Source organism: Fulmarus glacialis, unplaced genomic scaffold (genome assembly GCF_000690835.1).
Source record: "Fulmarus glacialis isolate BGI_N327 unplaced genomic scaffold, ASM69083v1 scaffold4132, whole genome shotgun sequence".
In the NCBI taxonomy this organism is placed as follows: Eukaryota; Metazoa; Chordata; class Aves; order Procellariiformes; family Procellariidae; genus Fulmarus; species Fulmarus glacialis.
In genome coordinates, this window is record NW_009195780.1 from 27,647 (window position 1) to 47,285 (window position 19,639).

The following is a 19,639-nucleotide window of genomic DNA, read 5'->3' on the forward strand; positions in this document are numbered from 1 at the left end:
TATAAGTTGCAAGTTTTTTTTGAGGTACTGTGCCAACTTGATGTATAAATCCATATGTTAGAACTTGTAACCATTGACTGCAGTACATAGCTGTGTTAACACATTTCTGACTTTTTCCACAAGAAGATGTGTTCTAACTTAATGTTTAGGCTAGGGAAAGCGAGAATATTTTTCCTTTTTTCTTGTTGTGAGGTTTGTATTAATGTGAGTTGACAAACTATACAAATTTGATCTTTTTTTTTTTTCCCCTGTCATTTTTTTCTTTACCTCATAACTCTTATCTGTTTGCCATGTCGTTACTTTAGGAAAGCTAAGGTAGCTAATTTTCTATCAAGTATCTGACAATTAATTAAAATACTTATTGCTACAGTGCTTTAGAATTAGAAAAGAGGTGGATGATGACTATGCCAAAAGCTTTTATTTCGGGATTTTTGTTGCTGTTGCCCTCTATTTTCTGTTTCTTTTTTTGTCATGTTCTCCTAGGATCTTCTTGCACAAGAGCCTAAAAGCATTTAAAGTTTGCAGAATGAAAAGATGGCACATGCAATGCTGGTACCGCCAGGATCTGACAGCTTCTTCTATTTCACCAAAGAATCTCTTGCAGCTATTGAAAAACGCATTGCTGATGAAACGTCTCATTGTGACAAAGACGAGCATAAAGATGATGGTGGTCATGAAGAAAATCATCCAAAGCCAAGTAATGACTTGGAGGCAGGAAAGACACTGCCATTTATTTATGGTGATATTCCTCCAGGAATGGTGTCTGAGCCCCTGGAGGACCTGGATCCATATTATGTCAATAAAAAAGTAAGTGTTTTATATTAAGAGTGTAATTAGAACACTCCTGTTGAACTGTAAAGTGGTAAGTGCTCCGGTGTGGAGGTAGTCAGAAGCCCTTGTTGAAAGTATTATGCAGTATGTGATATCATGTTAATTTTTTTGAATACACTCTAAATATGACTGTAACTCTTCTGCTTAAGTTGCCTTTTTTTTAAAAGAGCTTTTCTTCTAATGTCTAAGGTTTCCTTCCTACTCTGTTCCTGGGGTTTCTAGGAAACAAAGACAATACCTGGGATCTAGTTCAGTAGGGTAGTCTTTGGACAAAGTGCTCATTCAGTCATCTGTCAAAATGATCGTTGTTTGTTTTACAAAAGGTTAAATGTTAAACTCTATTTGACTAGGGAGAGACACAAGTAAAAAAAAAAAAAATTATTATCATCACATATTGCCAGCTTCATGTGATGTGTTTTCTGTGGATTGGTAACAGCTTGTGTCACTTACAGATGTGAGTTTGTTATGCTAGTTTGCTTCAGGACCACTGCAATTGTTCTGAGTCTCACGGGGACGATTTGATTTTTCTGGCCAGTTACATTTTTCCTGATGATTTTAGTCAGGATTTTAATCATCAGGATGATTTTAATACCAATTCCCCAACAAGTAATCTCTCCCCGCACTGCCCCATGAGGAACATGAGGACAGTACACTGGTAGGACAATTTGAGGTCATATGCCCTCAATAATAGTATGTTACAGGGCAAGGAAGTTCTTGAAAGTCTCTCCATCATTTCTCTTAGAATCACTTTACATCTGCATGGATGCAAAGTTTGCTCAGAAATTTTATATAAATGCTGTGTTTTTGTTTAATATAAAAGAGGATTTGTGGCCAGTTCAGCAAAACAGTATAAAAATAACATTCATGTGAGGAACCCTCACATTCACTTCTTACATGGGACTGAGTGTAAAGACTAAAACTGTGTACTTTGTGTTTCAATATTGGGTCTGTGTAATAGGCCCAATATAGACCTGAAGACAAAATCTAAGTTTATATATATGTACTGTAATGCGACTCAGTTTCTTTTATATATGTAATGATAACAAAAGGAGAAAAGAGCAAGGGTGATGACTTTCGCAAGTACAGATGAAGAAAAGATGGTTTTATGTAGGCGTGAGAAGTGGAATGATGTTCAGAATGAAAGCAAAATTGAGTTTACATTAAAAATGCAGTACAAAATAAGCGGTTATTTTATTGTGTAAATCAATAAAATGCTTGTTGAATTAAAAACATAGAACAGCTTTTTGAAATGAAGTATGGATAATCAGATTAGTATCTTGCATGTAAGTGACCAAAGAGCTATATTACCTCTGTAAGAAGCAACTAAGTTAAAGAAGTGTTTTTTCTGGTACAGAATGTTGAAGACTACTAATCAGATGTAGGTTTTTTTAGTTATTTTAGTTTTTGTTTTTTCAACTTCATGAACACTACTGTCAAATGATCTATTTCTTTTACATTAGCATATCATTAGAAAACAGAAATATTCAATGTTAAAACCTGCTTATTTCTGGATATTAGCCATTTGGGAGAATAATCATAAGATGTAGATTGAATTAAGATTTTATTAGATGACATTTTATTGTCTCCTAGTAAAAATAAAAAATGGTTGTATAAATGGTACTAGTGATGATTGCATAGGCAATAAAGGCAGTAAAGCCTTTAAAAGCCAAGGATGTCTCACCTCAGAAGCAGTTTTCAAGTGCTGAAATGGTTAAATAGTTGCTCGTAAGTGTCCAAAATGGTTAATTAGGTGCTTTGTTTTGCCTTGCCAGCTTTGATCTGAAGTGCAAGTAATATAGCTGGATTAATTTTTAATGTTAAAGAAAAATGACAATTTTTTAAATTATGTTTTTAATGTAATTACATAATCCTGGGAAATACTGAAATGCAGATTTTGTTTAAGAGCACAGAGGCAAAGAATGTATGGTGTTCAGTTTTAATTGCTTGTGAAAACTTAGAACCTGATATTTGCTTGTATAATTCTACTGAAAATAAATTTGGCTACTTACATTTTGTAAGTGGAGCCTCTATTTATGGCAAGGTTGCTAACATATATCCCTAATTTCCTATTTCCTATTCCCCCCCCCACTTTGTTTTTTTTAAAGACATTTATAGTATTGAATAAAGGGAAGACAATCTTCAGGTTCAGTGCCACACCTGCCTTGTACCTTTTATCTCCTTTCAATATTATTAGAAGAATAGCTATTAAGATTTTGGTTCATTCATATCCTTTTCCAAGTGGTTTGTTAAAAATTATTCCTGGTATTTTTTAATATTTAATAACACTGGTTTTTTTGGTTTAGTGTTTAAATGTGTTCCTGCCCTTAATTCTTTCTCTCAAAATGAATCAAAGCTAAAATTTGTCACTTTAACCCTCTGATAAGATTCAGAGGAAGAGATGCACAGCATGTATACCTAGATTACAGAGTTAGTGGTATAGCTGTCATTATTGTGAAACATCTTTGCATTATTTATAACACTGCTAGTGATAGTAAACTGATTTGTATCATATATGTTGTCAGAATTCTATAGCCTGGTCAATTCCTCATGTTTTGTGTGATGCAAATTCAGCATTAAAAAAGAGTATGTTCCTTAACTACAGTCAACATTGTTCAGCATCCTCATTATGCTCACTATTTTGACAAACTGTGTATTTATGACATGGAGTAACCTTCCAGACTGGACAAAGAATGTAGAGTAAGTATACTTAAATTAGCTAATAATTTTTAAGTGGTTTAAAAATGAAAAGCTAAATTAAGAGCTAGACCATGTAGTTTTACTTACCCTTGTGTGTAATACCAGTATTCTCCTTTTTCTGCCTGGAGTTTGATCCTAGCTGCAACTCAAAGCAGCATAGGCCTGCAAGCTCTAGGAAGAAAAGAAGCTGTGATATTGTTAACCCTTTTCTCTGAACAAAACTCTGATTAATACTCTTGTTCAGAAAGTTTGTACAAGTAATTTTTATGCATTCTGCCTCTTGAGCTGTTCCTTTAGCATTTTTATTAAAAAAAAAGAAAAAAAAAAAAGAAAAAGAAAAAAGAAAAAAAATAGCCATTCAACCTGAAACTACTGCTTTTCAGTGTGGAAGATGCTTTCTGTAGCCCCTATGAAGCACCTTCATTTTGTGTAACAAAATCTAAAAATGGGACACACACCCTCTTTAAAGAAAATACCTCTACTGAGGATTATTGTTTGACATTCTCAAGTCTACCTGGTCAGCCATCAAGTAACTTCAGTAAACACTAGGTTTCACTTATCTATGAATTTTATTTCTGATATGGCAACTGTACTGAAATTTTTGTTTGAGCAAAAGTATTTTCTTCATGTTAGTCATGATTATTATTATTTGTGCTGAAATTTAAAAATCTTATATGCCAGAAACTGCAAAAATGTGTTTCAGGTAAAATAAATAAATCCAATTATCTTGCAGAAGAATGGTGGGAAAACAGTCATAGTTTATGTGAGTTTGTAACTGCTATTACAGTGCATGTGCTAATGTAATTTTCCTTTATGTTTTTGTGTAATTTTCCTTTATGCCTGTGATGTTGCATCACTGAATGACAATTTTTTAACTTTTGCTTGGATGTCTTCTCACAGGTACACTTTCACTGGAATTTATACTTTTGAATTTCTGGTAAAAGTCCTTGCAAGAGGCTTCTGTATAAATGATTTTACTTGCCTTCGTGACCCCTGGAACTGGCTTGATTTTGTTGTCATTTCCTTTGCGTAAGTGTATAATTTTTTAAAAATACAATATTAGTTAGAACTTTTTTTGAACCTGTAATAATTTAAATAATTTAAAATGAATTGTAGTTGAATTGTGTTTCAACTTTTTCCATTTTAATATTTTACACTAATGTAGCACACAGCAGAATTAGTGGACTATCCTACAGTACAAAAGAGAAGTTACCACGGAACAATAAATTTTAAATAGTATTTAAACAATAAAATCAGGGAAATCCATTTCATTTTTAATTTGCATTCAATGGAAATACTTAAGGATGTGTTTCTTAGGGAAAACTTGATTGAAAAAGGAAAACATGAATGCAAATCTTTCATTTAAAGTTGCCCCTTCAAAAAAAATAGTCTGGATTACAGGTCCAGGTAAGTAGTATACACTCTATCTTAATTCTGAATAACTGTGATTTAATCCTACAGGTATATAACAGAATTTGTAAACCTAGGCAATGTTTCAGCTCTTCGAACTTTCAGAGTATTGAGAGCTTTGAAAACTATTTCTGTAATCCCAGGTAAGAAGTAACTGTGTAAAATGGTAGGCTCTCTACATGACCTCTGTTTAATTTTGTGTGTGCTGTTATTGTGTTTGTGTGTGGAATCCCTCACTACAGATATGTGACAGAGTTTGTGGACCTGGGCAATGTCTCAGCGTTGAGAACATTCAGAGTTCTCCGAGCTTTGAAAACAATATCAGTCATTCCAGGTGAGAGAGAGGTTAAACGCTGAGGCTGACTGAAATTCCACAGAAGCTGAACTCATATTTTTAACAGAAGCATCCAGGTTTTAGTCTTAATTTCAATTTGATTCCCTTTTCTAATTCTCAAAAACACTCAGCCTCAGAGTTTAATACATTCTTGCATGAGAAATTGAATTACATAGCCTGTGTGTGTTTCCATTTCATGATGTCAAATTTTCTCTCCCACATTAAGGATCAAAATGAATTCTTTTCATTTTTCTCTTGTGAGAAACATGTGAAATATGAGAACATGTGAATGTTACTATTTATCAAAGATATTTGGGATTGAAAATTTCAGTCTGTTGTAAAAGTTGAATCCCTGACAAAGACAAAGGAATAAGATAATAGAGACTAGCATGGGAATTGCATGATGTATTTATTACCTTAAGATGCCTATCTTCACCAAACCCCACCTCCAGTTGGATAGGATGCAATAGAGTGCAATATTAAAATTTCTACTACAATGCAATTGTGTTCTGGTTTTGTTTGCTTTTATAGAACCAATATATTGTGTATTGGAATAGAACATGGACAAAGGTTTGGCGCAAGAGGCATCAAGAAGAAAATAAAATGACCAATTTTCTTTACATGTAGTTTACATGCGTAGAGAGCATGAATAAAAAGTTACTCCTTCATTTGAAGAGCAGGTGCTTTGGAATGTGTACCATTCATTCCCATTCATATTTTCAAATTAATTTGTCGGGAACAATGAGACTTATTGGTACCTCTTTCCTTTGGAAAATATTTTAAGACTATTTTTGTGAAGCTGTGCATGGTATTTCATAGTCTGTTGGAGTAATTCACATTGCATTTTAGCTTAGGTAAATATTTAGTAACATAATAAAAATCTGCCTCTGTTTGCAGGCTTGAAGACTATTGTTGGAGCCTTAATTCAGTCTGTGAAGAAGCTCTCAGATGTAATGATCTTGACTGTGTTTTGCCTGAGTGTATTTGCACTAATAGGACTGCAGCTGTTCATGGGCAATTTGAAGAATAAATGCTTGCTATGGCCATCAGAAAATTCAACATCTTTTGAAAAATACCTAGCTCCATACTTTAATGGTACAGTGTTTGATTGGACGGCATACATTGAGAATGAAAGTAAGAAATACTGTTGTAACTTGCTAAAATTTTCATGTATAAACACATACACATGCAAGATTACTGTTTCATATTATAGGCTAAAGATAAAAATCAATTAAATAGGATGACAAAGAGTAGGGATTATTACGTGTTGCATCCCACACTCATGCTGACATGATTGTTCTTTCTGTTAACTGCACTTAGAAACGTATTTATAGGGTTAGGTTGGTTTTAGAATCATAGAATCATGCGGGTTGGACAGAATCTCAACAGTCGTCCAGACCAACTGCTGCTCAGCTGCAGGTCCAGTTAGAGCAGATTGCGCAGCACCATGTCCAGTCATGTTTTTAATATCTCCAAGGATTGAGATACCACAGCCTCTCTGGGCAGCCTGTTCCAGTGTTTGACCAGTCTCACATTAACTTTTTTTAATATCAGTTCGGAATTTCCCATGCTCAAACTTTTACTAGTCGCCTCTTATCCTTTCAGTGTTCGCCTCTGAGAAGAGTCAGGCTCCATCTTCATTACAGTCTTTCATGTGATACTTGTAGGTAGCATGAAGATCCCCCCCATGCACACCTTAGCCTTCTCAAGGCTGAACAAAACCAATTCTCTTAGCCTCTCCTTGTATCTTTAGGTTATAAATAAGACAGAGAAGCCCTAAATAAATATCACAGATTTCCTAGTTAAGATGTACTTTTATTATTGGTAGAGGTAAAAAACCAATTGCTCTCTGTGAAATAAAGAACTCACTAGGCAAGTAGAGATTCTGGTGGGGAAGAAGATGGTATTTGTCTGTAGGACCTCTTGTTGCTACTAAGGGAGCTGACAAAGGCATCTTTATCCAGATATTTTTCAACAATCTTAATCTCTGTAGACTGAGGTGATAACATTCAGGCTGGGTCAGAAACACAGATACTTATTTTTTTTACTTGTGTCATTTTAAGTGATAGCACCAGTAAAGTTGTAATACACAATGAACCATGAAATGTATAACAACTTTTAATTGCCAAAAATTTGATTCATTTTTACATTTGTGTTTGTGCTGGAAGTGGATTTACAGGGTATTGCTCAGTAATTAATTGTAAAAGTAGAGTATTTAAGTAAACAGAAATTGGTAGAGTAACGGATGCTAGCTTTCCTCCTCATTGACCCAAAAGTAAAAGAAAATACAGTTGTTACAGGCTGAGTTCTGATGAATCATATTTCCTTCCTTACTTAAAAATGGACATTAAAGTTCTCTGCTGTTTTGTGTATTTTCAGATTTTCTTTCTATACTTCTGAATTGTTAAAGTTCTGGAAATTCTGTGACTGTATTTACATTTTCTGTGCAATCTACCATTTTAGCTAGTTTATTTGCCTAAGAGGGGACGTGAAAATGAAGTGGTGATAGTGCTATTTATGAGCTTTGTGGGCAATTTTGGCTGATAGCTTACGTGCTGTAAAACACTTGTGAATTCTCTCTTCAAATACAGTATATAGTTTCTCTCTTTCCATTTCCCACTAAGTAGCAATCTAAAACTAAAAGACAGAATTAAAATATTCCAGAATGTCAGTTGCTTCCTATGCTATAACTGTTGACTTTGCTGGGAGTCTCTACAGAGTGCTGATGCAGGCAAGGCAGTTCCATCTAGTTGTGTTTGTATTCCTCCTTTCTCATATAACCTGTTCTTAATCATTTGTATGTCAGTTGCATTATAATTTCACTGGGCTCAGTTGTGGGTCCTCCTAATATTTCTTTCAGCACATCATATGCCAGTCAACTGTGGCTGAGAGTAATACCCTCTAGTGGCTTTTCTTAACATCTGTGCGTTTTCATTTATTGAGGAATAAGGCCAGATTCACTTCTTGAAAAGATACGCACAGATCTTGGATCGACATGTCAAAGTATTGGCACCTGGCATTTAGATCGGTATCTGAACATTTAGAGTTTTGGCCAGCTCTAAAGATATTATGGAAGTAATAGGATTATAATTTTTCTAACATTGCGTAAGTACTGTTCTTGAATGGTAGGATTTTGGCATCGCTAGATTTGATTTAAGTGTTCGGTTTAAACCCTCCTATCTTCAAATATTCTTCATCCCATGGGCTGTTTCTGAATATTTAAATACTGCAATAATGTTTTACCTTGTGAAAACCAAAGCCTTTTTTCAGCTTGAAAGGTACATTGAAAATATTGATTGAGGATGGCAGAAGATTAGTTCAGTTAGGAAAAGAGGTTTTTTCCATATCTTTATCTCTTTTCCAGATCTTAGTGCCTGGCTGTCCTCATGGTGAAAAGTTTTTCCTTATAACCAGTCGGAACCTCTCTTGTTTCAAATTATGCCCATTGTCTGTCGTTCTCCTGCCACCCACCAGTGAGAAAAACCTGACTCTGTCCCCTTGATAACCTCCTTGCAGTTGCTGGATGCTTTCTACCAACTGCCCCCACAGCCTTCCCTTCTTGAGGCTGAACAATATCAGGCCCCTCCGCCTCTCCTCACAGGGCGAATGCTCCAGCCCCCTCATGACCTTGGTGACTCTCTGCTGAACTTGCTCCTCTTTATCAATGTCTTTCTTGCACTGGGGGAGCCAAACCTGGACACAATGTTCACAGTCCAGTGAGTGCTGAGCTGAGGGGGATAGTCACTTCCCTTGCTCTGCTAGCTGTGCTTCTGTTCATGCAGCCCAGGAGGCTGTTGCCCTTCTTGGCTGCCAGGGCACACTCTGGCTCACCTTCACCTTGCTGCCTGTCCGCCAAGACCCCCAGCGCCTTTTCTGCAGAGCTGCTCCCCAGCCGGTCAGCTCCCAGCCTGTATCATTGCAAGGGACTCTTCCTTCCCAGGTACACAACTCTGCGCTTGTCTTTGCTGCATTTTCTGTGTCTCCTGTTAGCCCATTCCTCCAGCCTGCCTAGGTCCCTCTGAATGGGGTCTGCCGTCACTCATATCAACTTCTTTCCCAATTTTTATCATCTTCCTATCTATGTTCTTTTTTCTTGTTTCTTTTTTTTTTAAGGACAGCACACTTGTTAATCATTAATAACAAAATATATTCATTTATTTCTGAAGGCTACCACGTTATAATTAAAAGAAAAATTCTGTAAAGTTGTTTATAATACAGCATCTGTTGTAACATTGTCATTGGAACATCCATCTTCCTTTTAAATGCTACCTCCATATTTTCAGTCACAGGATGTGCTAGTTAATGTTGCTCTGACTTCAAAACTGTTAGCCGGTCATTGTAAATAGTTCCATTTTAAATAAGATGGGCTTTAATTTCGGATTACAATCTACCTACTGAATAAGAGGAGGAGTTTTAAGCTTTGTGCTTTCTTTCTGTCATTAATTGAACATCAGATTTTGGAAGGATATTCAGTGTTTGTTATGACTCAAGAAGAGAATATGCAATTTATGTTGTTCTAATCAGTGTTCTAGGATTTTAGTTTTACATTGTGTTTTTATTTTATTCTTTAATTTTGCAACTTTACTTACCAGTATGGATGTGCCAGTATTTGAACCCATTATTGGGAAAACATGAATGGGAGACTATGAACATTCAAGCCATAATAACTTGCACGTAGGTTCATTGTCACAAAAAAAAAAACAACCCACCTCCTTCTGTTTATAATCATGTCGCTTCCTATTTTTTCTTTAGGTCATTTCTATCGCATAGAAGGACAAAAGGATTTTCTGCTTTGTGGCAATAGCTCAGATGCAGGGTAAGGTACACTGAGAACTACATACTAGCTGTCTAAACAAAATGTAAAAAATATCACTCTAAACTTAAAAAGCTAATTTAGCTACCTAACTTCACAGTCAATACTATGTGGTCATGGTTTATAATAAGTAAACACTTGAATGAATAAAAATGTTAAGTGAGAAAATACTTGGCTGTAAATTTCTTTTAAAAACTCTTATGTAACTAGAAAATTCCATTTCAGCAGGTAGATATTGCATTATCAATGACTTAATAAGAACATACTTCTTTATCATGGGTTCATGCCATTTCTCATCTCTAAAATAGGCATGGGGCACTTTGACTTATGACCAACTTTTGCGAAGACATCTTCAGGATTCTTCTGTCTGTGGACTGCATGCATGGCACCGTCTTGCTCTCTCTTTGTGACAATTCTTTGTAACAAAATCACATAATTCTTTATTCTAATGATATATCAGTCCATTCCTTGGTTTTGGTTGGTTATGTCTTTGAAACTATATATACTTCCTTAAGTATATATATACTATATATACTTAAATCTCTTTTTTGTAAATATTTCGTGTATATATGTAACTATCAGATAATTTGATGTGTGTGTGTGTGTAAATACACATCTAATATACATGCGCATACATGAAAAGAAATCTTTATACTGTCTTTCTATGGAGGTTTTGGAGGCAAGAACCTCTTCTACCCTTCAAGAATGGAATCATAACTGAAACAATGTGCCTACAATTGATATCAAGATTGGACCACCTTCTATCAAAACTGATATGTACAGTTTCAGGAGATAAAAGTGTCACTATACGGGTTATTTGCTGTAGAGGAATTAGTAGAATTTGTTAATTTGACTTGACTAATTCAAGAACTTGAAGAAACCGAGAAATCTGGTATGCCAACCCTGCTGACAGACAAAATTCAGCATAAAATATGTATACTGACTTTCTTTTTTTTGCATGGAAGTATTCACCTTATGGAATCTCTGTGTTAAGTAAATATATTGTTTCCATTGAAGAGGTATCTGCAGAGATAATACCAAACTGTTGGGAATAAGGTGTGTTTTGTGTATAATGGTGAAAGAAGGTAGGAAGAAAGGTTTTCATTTATTTGTTTGCTCTTTTCTGGCTTTTTTTAAAGAACACTCTTCATTTCCTCACTAATTTTTAAAAAGCCACAAACAGCAACCCCCTTCACAGATTAGATCTAATGAACCTTCATTAGAAGCTCAAGGTACAATAATTTAAAAACAATTTTAGTGTTATATGATTTTTCATATGCATATGCTTTACTTTTTTTTCTTTTTCTTTTTTTTTTCCTCCTAGTAAATGTCCAGAAGAGTTTATCTGTGTGAAAGCTGGTAGAAACCCCAACTATGGATATACTAGCTTTGACACATTCAGTTGGGCTTTCTTGTCACTGTTTCGACTGATGACACAGGACTACTGGGAAAATCTTTATCAGCTGGTGAGTGTATAGTAAAAATTGTGGTTGGTGTCTTACTGGCCCTAAATGAAACATGGAAAGGCCATTCATATTTATATTACATACCATTGCTATTGTTAGCAATTGAAAATGAACTATATTTATGAAAGGAAGCAAATTCAGTTGCAGAGTGAAACAGACATGGGCACTTGCTACAGAATCTCACATGATTTCTGAAGAGGCACATGAGGTATTTTTGATCCTTTATTTAATTTTTATAGTGTATGTTTCATTTTGTGCCTCATGATAAGATCTTATTTTCAAAAACTTCAATATTGAGTTTAAATTGTAAAAATACTCTGTGACTGCAAAATCTGAATCTTAATTTTTGTACTTTGAATCCTATTTTTGATAACTAAGGATGCATGTCTTGATATAAATTACTTTTCTTACCATAGCTTTTCATTATATGGTGTGTGAAAATCTGTTAATTATAATAAATATTATCTTTTAATTATTTAATCAATTGTGCCATCTTTAATTCTTTTGGTTATTTGAAGGGGAAAGCATGCTAATACATGGTAAGCATACTAAGCATCCAACCTGTGATGTGTGATTTACATTAATTACCCTGATCCCACATCATTTTCAAGGTTATTAGGCATTAAAAGAGGATTGTCTCAAAGCAGCATGATCTTTAAACATGTTTTTCACATACATGAATGCTCCCTTTGTTTTGATTACTTTGTAATTCAGAAAGCTTGTATGATCTTATTACAGAAGGAAGAACAACTCAATAATAGTTTTGCACTTTTCAAATTCAGTAATTGCTTATGAACTGCAGAACTGATGCATGTCTTCACCAAATGGATCATTTCTCTTCTTCTCCTATAGACACTACGAGCTGTTGGCAAAACATACATGATATTTTTTGTTCTGGTCATTTTTCTGGGTTCCTTCTATTTGATTAACTTGATTTTGGCTGTGGTTGCCATGGCCTATGAAGAACAAAATCAAGCAACTATGGTTGAAGCTGAACAGAGGGAGGCAGACTTGCAGCAGATGCTTGAACAGCTGAGGAAGCAGCAAGAAGCAGCTCAGGTATTTTCTAACAAGAGTTTGAGCTTTAGTATATTCCTTTGCATGCTATTCGTTCAAAACAAAACCAATAATTAAATTAACATATTTTTAAAAAGCCATTCTTTTGCATACCTCACAAGTACTTTAGACTGCTTTCTCTATGGCTTTTTATTGCTTTTTAAATGTTCTGAACTGAGAACAAAAAGTATTCCCCAAATCAGAACAATAGTTTTTAAAAAAATATTTCTTGTCTAGGGGTAGTATCTAGTAACCTATGATGATGGTTTTCCAAATTCTCAGCTTAGAAATAATTGCAATACTTGTGAAATATTTGTCAAGCCTTGATTGGAGTTTAAAATATATTTATCCATAAATTTCTGACTAATTTTTGCTACTTGTGTTATCACCAGTGAATCAAAGACTGGAAGTAGTACCCCAAAGTTTTTTCCTAAGAGCAGCTTAAGGAAGCTGTTACTTACAATATCAGTTATAATTAGTTTACTAAATGAATACAAACTGAAGTATGACTCTGTTTAGCTCTTTTGTTTGCAATTGCATTCACTCTAATTAATAAACTTACTAATTTTCAAGTATTTTCTAATGAACTTTGTGGCACAATGCTGTACACAATGCGGGCTGACTCCATGATATAGATGCAAAGTAGAACTCTGAACGGCAACTTTCATAACTGCCCTTTTATTTTAACTCATATTACAGAATTCCATTTGAAGTTTTGCGCAAAACCATCTAGGCTTTTGTCACACATCTAGAAGTAATTCGATATAAATCTTAGGAACAAGGACTATAGCTTTCTTTAAAAAATGGTGTGACTTGTAAAGCATCACATTAAATAATTCCTGTGGCAGGCAATAGCAGCAGCTGCAGCAGAGATGACTGAGTACAGCGGAGAAAGTGGGATTGGTGGACCCTCAGATAGTTCTTCAGAAGCATCCAAGCTTAGCTCAAAAAGTGCCAAAGAAAGGAGAAATAGAAGGAAGAAAAGAAGGCAGAGGGAGCTCTCTGGAGAAGAGGATGACACGAAGGATGAAAAGCTTCCAAAATCTGAATCAGATGGCAGTATCAGAAGGAAAGGTTTCCGTTTTTCTTTCGATGGGAACAGACTTGCTTATGGGAAGCCATTCACATCACCCCACCAGGTACTGTGAACGGTGCAGGGGGGTTTGTGAGATAACTGTAATATTCAACAAACTTCACTGCAACTTTGCAAAGTGATACAACCAAGGAAAAATAATGTTGCATTATTTTAAATACCAATTTACTGTTGGTATTATTTTCTAGAGTGTACCTAAACAAGTGTTTTGATCTCTCTCATTTTATTGTTTACGATCTGGTGGGTCTTAACATGCATAGCAGCATTGCATTTTCCCAGTTAATTTGAAATAGAAATCCCTTTTTAATTCATAGAAGGAAAATTTAAGTATAATGTATCAATGCAGAAGACTAAGGGTATTGATATCTTTTAACAAAATGCATGATCCATGTAGATCATTAGAATTTCTAGAAGCCTTGATTTTTCTATTTGGAAACTACTATGGCCTTAGCATGTTCATTTTTTTCTCTACAATAATTGTTTTAGGTATACTGTAAATTTACCCATTCACATGACTCTCATCTCTAGTGCATGTGTCTGAAATCTCCCTAAGGCACTGTATTAAAAATAACACTGATAGATGCCTGGGGAATATAAATCATCATTTTTTTAATACATAGACATGCATTTTGTATATTTAAAATCTTCAGCCAGTCATTTTGTTTATGTTTCCTTTGCAGTCTTTACTGAGTGTTCGTGGCTCCCTTTTTTCTCCCAGACGTAGTAGCAGAACAAGTCTTTTCAGTTTTAGAGAATATGGAAGAGAGATAGGATCTGAAAATGACTTTGCTGATGATGAGCACAGCACATTTGAGGATAATGGGAGCAGAAGAGGTTCTCTCTTTTTGCCACGCAGACACGGTGAACGGCGCAGTAGTAACATTAGTCAGGCTAGTAGATCATCAAGAAGGCTGACACTGTTTCCAGTGAATGGGAAGATGCACAGCACTGTGGATTGCAATGGGGTGGTTTCCTTAGTGGATGGACCACCAGGTCTATTGTCGCCTACTGGACAGCTTCTGCCAGAGGTGATAATAGATAAACCGACAACTGATGACAATGTAAGAAAGTTTTAAATTACTCCGGGTTTCATAACCTTTCTTTATTGCACCAGATAATGTTTTAATGGAGTGAAATGCTTTGAAAATGGTTGAGAAGTTGTGAATGCTTTTGCATATCTTACTGTAATGAAATCGGTTTACGGTGATTCACTCAAAAGTGAGAGGCTGAAGGTTGAAAATGAAAGAGAACAAAGTAGCACATTTTTATATACCTGCAGAGCAAGGGTATGAATGCATCTGCATAGTGAATCAAATTAGTAATGTTCCATTGCTAAATCTGTTTTAGAACCCAAAATAGGGTGCTCAGCTTTCTAAACATTCTGCATATTATTACGTTGTTTTGATATTTTTCTTTCTTCATGGTTTTAGCCTCCCTTTAAATGTGTTTCCTAATTCTTTATCAGTAATCTGCTGGTTCTACTTTTTTCCCCCGTCCATATATTTGGTATTGTGCGAATGTAGCATAGCCTTTAAGATTATGTTAATATTTTAGAAACTCTGGAAGCTTTTTTTTCTCCTGGGTCTCAGAGATGATCTGAGTTTCTCACTGTGTAGGATCAGGGTATAATTAAAAAAAAAAAAAAAGTACATGCAAACTCATCCATTTGTCCTTCTGGTCAGTTTTCCCTTTTCCCTTAGCCTGCTTTGGGAATGGAGCAAAGGGATCTGTTGCATGTTTTTTCCTAGAAACCTTCTTTTATTGAAACAAAAATTTTTACACAGGTCACAGCATCTGAAAGTATGTCAGCCAGATTCCTTATAGTTATCAGCCAGATTCCGTACAGTTATAATCTTCTTGCAGTTTTTTATACTTTCATTTTCATGCATTTATTTAATTTACTGAAAAAAAAAATCTAGCCATGCTCATACATTCAAAACTTTTTTATAATTGAGGTGTGTTCAATGATATAACTATAACACAGCTTTCATTTTTTTTAATAAAATACTTCTTAAAAAAAACGTATTCATTTTTTGGGTCAATTAAGTCGGACTTCCTTTGTTTCTTCAATTGAAATTCATAAAATAAAGATGATAGCTATTCACTCTAAAATATATCCTTTAAATCAGTTTTGAATGGGTATAGAAATCAAGACTGATCTATAAAAATTACTTTTGGAGAATAATCGTTATTGCAGAAAACTTCCTAGCATAAATCACTTCTTGTAAGTATCTTGTGATTGAACTAGTTTAGAAGTGAAATATTGGTAGAAAAAGCATGGAACTAGGAACTGGGAATTTTTCCGATGCCAGTGCTGCAACAGTCTTTGTTGGTTTCCCTGGTTATGGCCTTCTCCAGAATTTCTTTGTGTGGCGTTAATAGCAATTAACTATACTGCAATGGTAATCTGGGAACTAAATATCAAAATCTTGTTTTAGTGTAAGTATTAACAGTATTCAGAAGTATAACATGAAAATGGCCATTTAAAAAAAACTCTAGGCTTATGTTATATGTGTAATGGAAAAAAAATCTGATGTAACAGCACTGAAATACAAAGCTTTATCTATTACGAATTCATTGAAACTGAAGAGTTTGTCTGATACCTGCTTTGCTGTATTTCTAAAGTTGAATGTAATTTATGCCCCCCCGCCTTTTTTTTTTTTAATAGAGCACTACTACAGAAATAGAAATAAAAAAGAGGCGTACAAGTTCATATCAAATACCAATGGAGTTGCTGGAGGATCCCAGTTTAAGGCAAAGAGCCATGAGTATAGCTGGCATTATCACAAATACAATGGAAGGTGTGTTATAACTGGAGATGCGTGAACTTTCTTGACATAGTCTTAGACTTGCTTGAAGGTATTATATCACAGTGCAAATACAGAAGACAAAAAATATGTAGCGATTGCAAATACATAAACTGAATAATAGAATAAAATTGCATGTACGTACTGAAAAAAGCAATGAAGGAATCTGATAAGCAGGCTAAACTAAGAAACACTTTTTAATTAAAATAGATAACATGTATGTGTTTTATACTAGTTATTCATGTTTAGCAATACAGTTATTGGAAGAAATGCCTTGTGATAAATTTTCCACTAACTATACTGTAAAAATGTTACAGAAAATTAAACCTTTTCAGTCAGCAAAAATAAGTTAAGTTCCTGGAAATCTGAGGAGGTTCCTCCAAACATCCTCAGTGGTTCCAGGGACAAAGATTAAAACCTGGAAAAGCAGATAAACAAAAATTTGTCTTCACTTTTTCCAAAACTTGTTCACTATACATTTCTTTTTTTCCCAGAACTTGAAGAATCCAGGCAAAAATGTCCACCTTGCTGGTATAAGTTTGCCCACACTTTCTTAATTTGGAACTGTTGGGAGCCCTGGTTAAAAGTAAAGAATGTAGTTGAATTTATTGTAATGGATCCATTTGTTGATCTGGCTATCACTGTTTGCATACTTTTAAACACAGCATTTATGGCCATGGAATGTTATCCAATGAGTAGCAATTTCAGTAACGTACTTAAAATAGGTAATCAGGTAAGTCCATCAAACTATATAATTTGATACAGTTGGAACCTGGTTTCTCTTTGAAATAGAATTACTTTTATTATTTTTATTATCATCCCATAAAATAAATGTTAAAGGTTTAATTGTACTAAAAATAGTCTAAAAATACCCTTTGAGATATGTTGTATTTAAGAGTTTGATTTCTACATTAAAATTTCTGCAAGTAGAGCTTTCAACAACCAGAGTTTCAATGACACGAAACCAAAAGAAATCTGACTTATGTTTAGTATTACAAAAAAAGTAGGAGCCAAATTAGATCCTTTCTACTGTAAATATCATTCATAACAGAAGAAGAGTTGGATGTTATTTTGGATTATTATTTTGCACTGTTATTTTTTGTGTTATTTTTTTATTTCCATGAAGAATGTTGCTTTGATTGGTCCATAACAATTTGGTCCATAGCGAAGAACGTGTGACTTATTCCAGGAGTGTCTGTTGATACAGTTGGGTTTTGTTCCCTAGTGGACACAGTCTGTAGGTCAGGTTTGGGGTGGTTTGTTTGTTTGTTTTATAATGGCAATAAGACAGATAATGTTATCTGGTATACTTCTTAACCTATGCTTATTGTAAGTGGTAATTCTGGTCATTATAATGTAGCCAAATAATAAAACAGTTAGGTTATTAGAATATATTAAATTCTAGTACATGTTGGGAATGTATTCAGGTTTAAGTCCAGAGTTGTTAATGTGTCAACATTTAAATTGTATGCTGATATTTTTGGCCAATACAGACATAGTTCAATGTTTTCACCTTAACCTGGAGTCAGAGATCAAAGTCTGTGGAAAACAATCATGTCATGTTGCTGTTTAAAATAGATTCAGGATGTATTTGAGGAGAAAGACAGGGAAGACGAATAAGGGAGGTTCAATAGATGTTGCAGAGGGTTGTCTTGTGATCATGCCCGCGTGTTTTACCCCGGAAACACAACCATTTTTTCCTTTCATATGTAATGCAGTAGCTTAATATTAATCTAATTTTGAGCTGTGTGAGTAGAAGTGTGAGCTCCGTGCTGATAAGAATTTGTTTACTTCCAGTCAGCTAAAATGCCATTATAATACAGGTGTAGTTTCAGCAGTTGTTTTCTTGCTTTTTGAATTGTGTAGCACTGTCTTTTAAAGACTGTCAAATGCTCCTGATTGTTTTTAAAGTTTTTTCATCTTTCTAGTAAAAGATAGTGATTTATGCAGTTCTATAGATACTGGTGGTCATACATCTACAGTAAATACAATGAATTTACTCCCTTTTCAGAGGCCTTGTTTGCTCTTTGCTTCATAAGGCATCAGAGGCATTCAGAGGCAGAAAGGAGTTTTACTTCAAACATGAGCCTCGGCATAATTGGCCTTTTTTTTTGGCACCTAAGAAAGAGAAGATATGCTTACTGTATCTGTGAGTTCTCATGAATACTTCATTTAATAGCACGTCACTCTCCAATTTATGACCAATTTATATTTTTCCACGCACCTTTTGTTAAAGCAGCTTCGATTGTGGCAAGTGCAACTGTTATTATCTTGCTGAGGAAAGTTCCTTTAATTATATAGATGGCAGATATGAGGAGCAAACAGGAGGTCTGTTAGGAATAGTTTATTCTTCACTATTCACTAATGTATCTGTAACTGAAGTTAACAGAATTATGCTACAGCTTTTGATATTGCCACTTATCTTCTCTGTGAGGTTCAGCTTGTGATAATTTTCCTTACTGACATCCTGCTGTAAGAGGGTTGTTAATTCTTACTTAAGTTGTTCGTTATCTGCTGGTCCAACTTATTCATACTCACCTATAAAGTAACAATAAACATTATTCCTTCAGGTTTTTACTGGAATCTTTGCAGCAGAAATGGTTCTGAAGATAATTGCCATGCATCCTTTTTATTATTTCCAAGTTGGCTGGAATATTTTCGATAGTTTTATAGTCACCCTTAGTTTGGTGGAGCTTTTTCTGTCAAATGTGGATGGATTATCTGTTCTCCGATCATTCAGATTGGTAAATAAATTAGTGATAATAATATATCTGCATTAATTAATGCATTATATTTGTATTTTAACTGTACTCATGTAAATAAGACACTTTTTAGTAATATGTATATTTTTTACTAAGTGTCACAGGATATCTCTGCAAGCATGTTTTACAAAATTATTTGTTATCACTGAATAGTTTGTGCTGTTTTATGCTTCAGAAGCAACTAAGTATTAAAAAGGAAAGAGCTATAATTCTATTGTAATTGTTTTAACACGGATGGGTAAAGCACAGTGAAGTGTACTATTTATTTAGTGGATATTGAGAGATATAAATAAATAAAACATTTTTAGTTTCTGTCTACTTTCCATATCTGGAAATTACAAAAAGAATAGAAGTGTTCTTTTAAAATATA

At 34.5% G+C, this 19,639-nt stretch overlaps 1 protein-coding gene across 6 annotated transcripts in view; it reads left to right on the top strand.

Annotated features, from left to right (window-relative positions):
* Positions 1-534: 534 nt before the first annotated feature.
* LOC104084375 (sodium channel protein type 2 subunit alpha-like) overlaps positions 535-19,639 on the top strand; it is a 48,970-nt gene continuing 29,865 nt past the window's right edge. Inside the window, exons 1-14 of one of the 6 annotated variants that reach the window (XM_009588187.1) lie at positions 535-807; positions 2,937-3,055; positions 3,439-3,528; positions 4,429-4,557; positions 4,990-5,081; positions 6,170-6,406; positions 10,025-10,088; positions 11,410-11,551; positions 12,404-12,610; positions 13,456-13,746; positions 14,381-14,761; positions 16,369-16,501; positions 17,002-17,240; positions 19,078-19,251. In XM_009588187.1, coding sequence (XP_009586482.1) covers positions 535-807; positions 2,937-3,055; positions 3,439-3,528; positions 4,429-4,557; positions 4,990-5,081; positions 6,170-6,406; positions 10,025-10,088; positions 11,410-11,551; positions 12,404-12,610; positions 13,456-13,746; positions 14,381-14,761; positions 16,369-16,501; positions 17,002-17,240; positions 19,078-19,251 — 2,571 coding nt within the window. Of the gene's footprint in view, positions 808-2,936; positions 3,056-3,438; positions 3,529-4,428; positions 4,558-4,989; positions 5,082-5,180; positions 5,273-6,169; positions 6,407-10,024; positions 10,089-11,409; positions 11,552-12,403; positions 12,611-13,455; positions 13,747-14,380; positions 14,762-16,368; positions 16,502-17,001; positions 17,241-19,077; positions 19,252-19,639 lie in introns of all 6 variants that reach the window. The other 5 variants (XM_009588189.1, XM_009588192.1, XM_009588190.1 and 2 more) reach the window with 5 other exon arrangements.